The following is a 9188-nucleotide window of genomic DNA, read 5'->3' as shown; positions in this document are numbered from 1 at the left end:
CACCACTCTGCTTCCACTGCGGGGAAGCCGGACACCTATACAGAATGTGCCCATATCGCAGAGCAGGTCTTCGCGGCTTTACGATAAATGCGCCTTGCCCCCGTAATGGCGAAAGACCCACCGAAATTCAGGACTACTTGACCCGACAACAAGATCCGGCTGCTAGATACCAACACCAGCCCCGATCATCAACATCTGCACGCTACCGGTCACCAAGTCCACGGCCATCCTCGATTTCACCAAGGCGTCGTTCACTGAGCCCACGTCCGGAAAACTGAAGCGAGCGACCTGTGGAGGCGAGGCCGCTGACGTTCGAAAAGCCAAGATCCTCCGTCAAGTTTACCGAGCAGCCACGACAAACAGAAGCGGATGAATAAGATAAGTGAACAGAGAATTTCTTCAGACTTGCGCATTACAATAGACGGTCATGAATTGAGTGCATTAGTTGACACAGGTGCCGATTATTCCGTCGTAAGATATGCACTCACCAAGGAACTGAAAAAAGTTTTGATGCCATGGAGTGGACCCCAGATACGTACGGCTGGTGGGCACCTCATTACGCCCCTGGGGAGATGTACAGCGAGAATCGGAATTCGGGGTTTTTCTTACGTCGCTGATTTTGTCGTGCTGCCAGAATGTTCGAAGGATGTAATACTCGGAATGGATTTTCTCCTAACAAATGGTGCTATAATCAACCTGCAGAATTCTAGCGTGTCATTTTCTACGAAGCAGGCTATAGACATGCGAGAGTCGGAGGAGCTAGAACACGTTGCCTTGCGGATTACCGACGATGACATAACCGTGCCACCACGATGCAGCATGCTGGTTCGCGTAAGAAACGAAGCATTCGACGACTCGGAAGGTATAGCGGAGGCCAACGTCGAGCTACTGTTGAAAAAAGGCATTTGCGTAGCGCGAGGAATTGTTCAACTACACGATGGGTGTGCTGATGTATTGCTGACGAACTTCGGAAGTGAATTTCAGCACGTCGCAAAGAACACAGCCATCGCCTTCCTGCACAGCGCTACTGCGGTCACAGATGTATGTAGCTTAGCGTCAAGGCCACCTGCTGTCCAAACTATGCATGACGCCGTAGCATCAGTTGCGATCAACCAAAGTCTGACGCCAGCCCAGAAAGAAATGATGGAGGACCTTATAAATGAATTCGCAGAATGTTTCTCCACCTCGTCAAAGGTACGGCGCACACCAATTGTTAAACACCGTATAATAACAGACGAAGCGACCAGGCCAGTATACCAACATCCGTACCGAGTGTCACCGGTTGAACGAGAGATCATAAAGAGTCAGGTGCAAGAGATGTTTGAGGACGATGTCATTCAGCCATCAAACAGCCCGTGGGCGTCGCCGGTAGTCCTTGTGAGAAAGAAGGACAATACGTTGAGATTCTGTGTTGATTACCGGAAATTGAACAGTGTGACCAGGCGGGATGTATACCCCCTTCCCCGCATTGATGACACGTTGGATCGCCTACGACATGCAAAATTTTTCTCTTCATTAGATCTCAAGATCGGATATTGGCAAATTGAAGTAGACGAAAGAGACCGTGAAAAAACTGCTTTCGTAACTCCAGATGGCCTGTATGAGTTCAAAGCGCTTCCATTCGGCCTCTGCTGTGCGCCAGCGACATTCCAGCGCATGATGGACAGTGTCCTCTCGGGTCTTAAATGACAGTCATGCTTAGTTTACCTAGACGACGTAGTGGTATTTTCTGCAACATTAGACCAGCATGTCCAAAGGCTGCGTTTAGTGCTTCAAGCCATCCGCTCGGCAGGCCTAACCATTAAACCGGAAAAGTGCCAGTTTGGATTCCAAGAACTTCGTTTCCTGGGTCACGTAATTAGCGCGCAAGGTACTGCTCCGGATCCCGACAAGACTGCTGCCGTTGCACGATTTCCAAAGCCTACAAACAAGAAGACGGTATGGCAGTTTTTGGGACTATGCGCTTATTACAGGCGATTTGTAGAAAACTTCTCGAAAATTGCCTAACCTCTGACGAGACTGACTAAAGAAGACGTACCCTTCATGTGGCTTGCTGAACAAGAGGTTGCGTTCAATGAACTAAAGGAACGTTTGCAAGCCCCACCGATACTCGCCCACTTCGACGAGACAGCGGACACAGAAGTCCACACAGATGCAAGCAATCTCGGTCTCGGCGCGGTTTTAGTTCAGTGGCAAAATGGGGAAGAGAAAGTCATAGCGTATGCTAGCCGCATTCTCTCGAAAGCTGAAACAAATTACTCTGCGACGGAAAAGGAGTGTTTGGCTGTCATATGGGCCATCAGCAAGTTCCGACCATACCTGTACGGCAGGCCGTTCCATGCAGTCAGCGATCACCATTCTCTTTGCTGGCTGGCAAACCTAAAAGACCCATCTGGAGGACTTGCGAGGTGGAGCCTCAGGCTCCAAGAATACGACATTACTGTCGTGTACAGGTCTGGAAGAAAACATAACAATGCTGACTGCTTGTCCCGCTCACCAGTGGAGTCGACTCCTTCAGAAGAAGAAGATTTCCCGTTTCTTACAGCGATGACAGCTTCGGAAATCGCCGAGCGTCAACGGGCCGACACAGAATTGCTCCCACTCATCAAACACCTCGAAGAATACGACGTCCAAGTCCCACGCATGTTTATGAGAGGTTTATCGTCATTTTGTCTCCGAGATAATGCGCTCTACAAGAGAAACTTTGAACGCAACCAGGAAAAATTCTTACTCGTCGTACCGTCAGCCATGCGACCAGAAATTTTGGAAGCTTGCCATGATGAACCATCGTCGGGTCACTTAGGTGTCAGCCGGACGTTCGCCAGAATTCGTCTCAGATACTTCTGGCCTAAATTGTTAGCGTCGGTGCAGCATTACGTGAAGACATGTCGCGAGTGTCAAAGGCGCAAAACACCACCCGTGAAACCGGCCGGACTTCTTAAGCCCATAGACCCACCAAAGACTCCATTTCAACAATTTGGAATGGACCTTCTTGGCCCGTTCCCAACATCATCGTCAGGGAAGAGATGGATCGTGGTAGCGACGGACTATTTAACACGATATGCTGAAACTGGCTGCCTTGAGCGAGGAACGGCAGTTGAAGTTGCAAATTTCTTCGTTTGTAACATAGTACTGCGACATGGTGCGCCAATGGTCGTGATTACCGATCGAGGAGCGGCCTTCACACCTGATTTGATGCAATGTTTGATGAAGATGACTCACACCAGTCACAGAAAAAGCACTGCATACCATCCCCAAACAAACGGCCTGACGGAACGTCTAAACCGAAGCCTGGCCGATATGTTGTCCATGTATGTCGACCTCGAACATAAGACATGGGACGCAATCTTGCCTTACGCCACTTTCGCCTATAATACGGCAGTACAGGAGACAACCCAGGTCACTCCATTTCAACTGGTCTATGGCCGCACAGTAACAACCACAATGGATGCTATGTTGCCGGTAGATGATGAAAACAACAACCCGTACGACGTCGACGACTTCCTACAACGAGCTGAAGAAGCCCGGCAGTTGGCACGGTTCCGTATCCGCCAGCAACAACGTAGGGACGCAAGCTATTACAACCTGCGCCGCAGAGAAGTTCAGTACCACGCGGGCAACAAAGTGTGGGTATGGACACCAGTGCGTCGTCGCGGACTAAGTGAAAAACTCCTTCGCCGATACTTTGGACCTTACGAAGTTATTCGCCGAGTAGGTGACCTGAATTACGAAGTCATCCCTCATGAGCAAGAGCGATCAAAGCGGCACATCCATGCGGAGGTAGTACACGTAGTCCGCATGAAGCCTTACTACGACAGGCAATGAAAACACATCTATAGATAAATTTGTTTCATACGCATCGGGACGATGCGTTTTCGGAGGAGGACTAATACCCCTGTCACACGAGCACTTTAAAGGCATTTGAAGAAAAAGACATCTCACACAAAGGAGTTGCATCCGCAGACACACGCCAAAGTTTAATCTCTTTTTCAGAAGCGGTCTTTTCCGAAACCGGAGATCACCGATCTCTTTTACGGCTGGAAAGGCGTAGCCTCCAACGCAGTGGGCACCAGTAATTATCATGCAATAAAGAAACGAAGCAAAAGTGCATTTTTATTTCAAGTGTACACATCACAAAAAAGGGTTTTGTCTTTCGTTGAACCTTAAGTAGGCGCAGTTTTGCACTTTTTGCACGGCACTCTCGTAAGCAGTTCGAAAATATCACGTGACGCTAACAGACGATGCAAATTCGCGCCATTTTCTGCGACCATGGCTACGGCGAGCGGTACCGACGAACAGCCTCCGGCACGCCAAAGAAAACCGCGGGTACAGTGGTCGGAGAGAGACACCTGGGCGTTAATCAAGTTATGGGAAGACAACCTGCCCTCGCTGCGTGCGCAGAAGCACAACGGAGGCGTTTACGATGGCATTGCACAAGCATTGACGAGCATGGGTGTACCTCGCACAAAGGCGCAAGTGCACAGCAAGATAGAGAACCTGGGACAGACCTACAGGTAAGACAAAGCACAGCAGTAAGCTGTGAGCGCTAAATTTACCTTGAAGCGGCTTCAGGCTGTGGTCGCAAGCTGCAAGCTCTCGTTTGTGGTGTCGCGACCTCAGCATCGAACGTTGTTTCCGTAGTAGGCAGCGACGGAACCCTAATCTAGCGGACGGAGCCGTAGTAACGAAGGTTTTAAGGCAGAGACCCTTCATTTCAGCTAGCGTCGAATTTTGCAGGGCTGAACTGCGCCCTGCACACACGAAAGTCGACGACGCGCTAAAGGCTGTTTCTGCAATTCCTTTACAGTGCGAGTCGGTCTGAGTAAACGCAAATTCGCCTTCACATGCGGCGAAGAATGACAACCCGCGCAGGTCGTCAATAGCATGATTTCGTTCGTCACAAGATAACGGGAACCTTAACTTATGGACAGGCGCATTTCACATTATATTGTACGCCTTCTCACGGCAACATATAATACGAAGCAGGAAGTCGTCTGCATGTTTTCATTTCTGCAGATGTGACTACGGTTTGCATTTTTCTCGGACCATGCGCAAGCGTTGTTCTCAGACAAGAAAACATGAGAAACTTTAAATTTTTTCGAGTAAAAAGGGTTACCTTCGCTTCTCAGGCTTTCTGTACCATCAAGTCGCGTTTGTATCTATCGGCAAACGTTTTGCTCTGTGTATATCTTTACATTTTGAGTATATAAAATTTTAGTTCTTTCGTTTTCTTATCCAGGAGCTGCCTGAAACACATGACAACAGGGTCATCACCGCCGAGCTGGCCATTCTTCTCCGAAGTCCATAGGTTTCTAGGATCCCTGCCTGTTCACGATACATCTTTAATGGAAGAGGCTGGGTGCAGCGAGAGCACAACAAGCAGCACTGCCTCCGTCGAAGAAGTAAGAAATGCATAGTGGAGACTATATATGCTTTATTACAGTCAACTAAATTTCAAGACATAATGTAGCATCAGCTGTGCTGCCAAGCCCATAATCTGCACAACCCTGCAGTGTAGCGGACTGCTCTTGTTAATACTGTGGTTCATTTCTGCTTGTGCTCACGCGCTGTTCATTTTGCAAGCTTGGCAGTGCGCTGTTTGGAGAATAAAAAAAATGCAGACTCTAAAATAAAAAAACGTGAATACATACACGCAAGGAGAGGCAGCTCTCTTGCAAGTAAAAACCCTGAACTAATTGTTTACCGCTTCACACATCAACTAATGTGGTCAATGTATTTCGGATCCCTTCTTCAAACGCAGCTGATCTTCGACATGCTTGATTCCGGCTCTGCTTCTTGTGAAGACGTCGCCGAAGATTGTTCACCTTCCGAGTCGCCAGTACAACAGGTTGAATCCAGGAACCTCGCAAGTGGCAGTTCCGAATGTGCCCGCAGGAAGAGAAGGCAACCGGCTGGCGACTTTCAAGAAAGGATGCTTGAGGAGCAGCGACGGCAGAGAGAGCAGTTTGCTGATGCGCACAAAATGGAAATGGATCTCCGTAAAGAGGGGCTCAAGTTGCAAGAGAAACTTGTAGATGCAATGTTGAAGTTTTTTAGTAAAAACTGACATGGTGTTCCACAATTGTTGCTGATTCTTGGGACTCTTGCGTTCAGTTCCTTCGCTTGTAATATTCCACAAGTGCTGTCCTGATGGCGGATGCATTTCCAATTTCAGCTTCTGTTCTGCGTGATGGCTGTGGAAATGTAGCATTGGACTGCTGCACCTCACTTAACCACTGTGGGTGGACACTGTCGTTGAAGTGCTCGCAAATGTTATTGAGCACGCAGCATGCTCGTATAGCCAAACGGGCATTGCCAACAGAACACTCCATTCTTTTCGCAATGAAACGGAACCGGGCCTTTAGCCTTCCGAATGCGTTTTCAACTATCCTCCTTGCTCCAGATAAATGACAGTTGAAATTCCTTTCAGCTTCACTGATGACAGTTCGGTGTCCAAATGGCTTCATGAGGTTTGGGGTTAGTGGAAATGCTTGATCGCATAATATTATCGGTGGGACTGCTGTGGTACCCACTGCGGCAACAGGTGCTTTGAAAAGGGGACTGTTGACAATCTTCGACAGCCGTGAAACACCAAACACATGTGCGTCGTGGCAGCGTCCTGGGGCACCGACATTGCAGTATCTGAATCGATACTTGTGGTCGACCAATGCTAGTAGGATAATACTGTGCCTGCAAGAAAAAACAAAGTGCAAAGTGAATAAAGGTTAGTGCAGCATGGCACTGCTGAGTTCACTGCCTTTAGTTACTGTGATGCGATTTTACAGTTTGCTTTTATTAATAGCTGTGAGTGCAGCTCGGATTACATTATTTCACATAATGCCACAACCGGTCGCTGTTAGCGTACTCTACATCGTATAGGAGTTGCAGTCCTGCGGAGAACTCTTTTCGTCGTCGCATTAAAATTGTCGCTGCTAAACACTGCAAGACTGCGAACCAAATTACGCGTTTTCTTAAGAGCTGCTGGTAAAATTGAATAACATTTTACTTAGCAATAAAATATGGGTCAGTCAGTTACTTTTTTTTACTACTATAAAAATGGGCCCAAACAGAACACTTACATGAAATAAGTTAAATCGTGGCCACTTACCAACCCTTGTAGTTGTAGTAGTCGGTGGCGTACTTCTTTGGAGGCGAAATAGGGAAATGGCAGCCATCAAGGGCACCGACAGCTTGAGGGAAATCGCACACGGCTTCGAACTCTTGGATGTGCCTAGGCATTTCCTCTTCAGTAATCATTCTGATCCAGTCACTTTCGAGCACAGAGACAACAGCTGCGCAAAACTCTCTGTAAATGACGTTGACGGATGAGCGCCCAACGCCGAAGAGGTTTGCCACAGTTCTATCTTCGGCAGAAGAGCACAATTTGTAGAGGCCAATGGCGACACGCTTTTCCGCAGTGATCGGGTCACGCATGTTGGTAACTTGTTTTTCGAGCACATGGCGCAGACTTTCCACGAGAAACCGGAACGTTGAGGGGTTCACTCGAAACGACTGCTTGAAGTTGTGGCCACCGAGGTGAGGCACAGTCTCCTCGAACCACTTTTCGTGGCGGATGAAAGCCCACGTCGATCGGTTGCAGACTCTCGTGGGAAGCGCCAAGGCATAAAATGTACACCCGTTGAGTAGCAACTGCCGCTTAATACGGTCTTTGACTGCCTTTGCGGCGTCTGCTTCGCTCTCTGCAGCAAGAATCCTTGCCAAAATGCATGCTATTTCGACTTTTTCCTTCGTGTCCGTGCAGTCCCCCATATTCTCGACCTCCATGTTGACTCCGATGTAAACAGTGGCCCAAGGTTGCTAGACGAACATGTAAAATTTGCTACTTCTGCGAAGACTCTTGAAGCTACCTTATTAAATCTTCTTTAATTTAACCTTTTCGAATAAACTGTATCTAAATTCACTAAAACAAGCATATTATAGTACGTTTCTAATTTCTATATTGAAATACGTTGGTTTATTCTAACTGGTTTTGTTTCAGAATCTAGCGCCATGCTTTCCATAGCGTGTTCGGAAGGAAACGATAAAAGGAGATCGCCCGCGCCGTGTGTCTGCAGCGCAACTCCTTTTAATTAGAGGTCTTTCAACTCGGTAAAGGACCGCTTAGGTAAAAGAGTTTTTGCGTGCTTGTGTGACAGAGGTATAATGCCGCACATGCCAGGTACGAGCACTCTCGTGAGGCACCTTTGCAAGCGTCTCATCGCTAAAGCCCGTTACTCGTCGCATCGCCATTAGAAGAGCGCCAGCAACGCCTCGCGCGTGGCGATACAGCGCGTGTCCCCCGTGCACGCGCTCACGGCAGCGCCCGAGTCTGCCGTCCAATGAGAAGCCACGGCGTGGCTCTTGGCCTTCGGGGCGCGTGAGAAGTGCGTTCGGCGGAGAGACGCAGTTGACTGTGGAATAGGCTGCTGTTAACTCCTCTTTTAAAAAGTGCGTGAATGCTTAATATTGAGTTTCCGGGCACAAGTTCGCCCACAATAAACCAGTGTGTTTAGTGTGCTTCATTGAAGAGTGCTACAATATAACAAGATATGCCGAGAATGCGCCTCTTTGATGCGGTGCGGCTTCTGAGTTCGCTGACTTTCTTTCGCTCCATCATCTCTTGCCACGGTACTCCTACAGTTCTTCTGAATGACCGAGGCAAGGCGTTTATTTCCAAAATTCTCGAGGAAACTCTTCGTGCCAGTAATACCGTGCACAAATTTTCTGCCTATCATCCGCAAACCAAGAGCCTTACTGAGCGCTCCCACCGCACGCTGTCTGATATGATTTCCGTGTACGTCCATTCTGACCACACTGACTGGGATACAATTCTTCCTTTCGTGACATTCGTATATAATACTTCTATTCAACAGACTACAGGCTACAGCTCATTTTTCCTTGTATATGGACGATCTACTTTCTCCGTATTCGACGGAGCATTCTTTTTAACACCCACTTCACCTAAGGTGTCCATTCCAGGTGTTTGCTGCCCAAGCTGCACATTGCCGTCACATCGCCCTGCGGAACACGGAAGCTACTCGAGCTAATAGCAAACGTCGCTGCTGCAGAAAACCCCGGGACCTCAGTTTTGACTCTGGAGACCAAGTCCCACTTTGGACCCCAGTCCGAACTCCAGGCCTCAGTGAGAAGGTACTTCAACGCTTCATTGGCCCATACACCATTATACA

At 48.4% G+C, this 9188-nt stretch overlaps 2 protein-coding genes across 2 annotated transcripts; one reads left to right on the top strand and one right to left on the bottom strand.

Annotated features, from left to right (window-relative positions):
• The first annotated feature begins 3892 nt into the window (after window positions 1-3892).
• On the top strand, window positions 3893-6082 carry LOC135920342 (myb/SANT-like DNA-binding domain-containing protein 1). The gene is made up of 3 exons (XM_065454562.2): window positions 3893-4514; window positions 5240-5402; window positions 5762-6082. The coding sequence occupies exons 1-3, from the start codon at window positions 4270-4272 to the stop codon at window positions 6065-6067; spliced, it is 714 nt and encodes a 237-aa protein (XP_065310634.1). The 5' UTR covers window positions 3893-4269; the 3' UTR covers window positions 6068-6082.
• On the bottom strand, window positions 5417-8089 carry LOC135920341 (uncharacterized). The gene is made up of 2 exons (XM_065454561.2): window positions 7109-8089; window positions 5417-6690 (listed from the first exon to the last, which is right to left on the bottom strand). Exons 1-2 carry the CDS (start codon window positions 7783-7785, stop codon window positions 6111-6113), a joined length of 1257 nt encoding a protein of 418 aa, XP_065310633.1. The 5' UTR covers window positions 7786-8089; the 3' UTR covers window positions 5417-6110.
• Between the last annotated feature and the right edge of the window lie 1099 nt (window positions 8090-9188).

This window comes from Dermacentor albipictus, chromosome 1, assembly GCF_038994185.2.
Source record: "Dermacentor albipictus isolate Rhodes 1998 colony chromosome 1, USDA_Dalb.pri_finalv2, whole genome shotgun sequence".
NCBI classification, from domain to species: domain Eukaryota; kingdom Metazoa; phylum Arthropoda; class Arachnida; order Ixodida; family Ixodidae; genus Dermacentor; species Dermacentor albipictus.
This window is presented reverse-complemented; position numbering and strand designations above follow the sequence as displayed.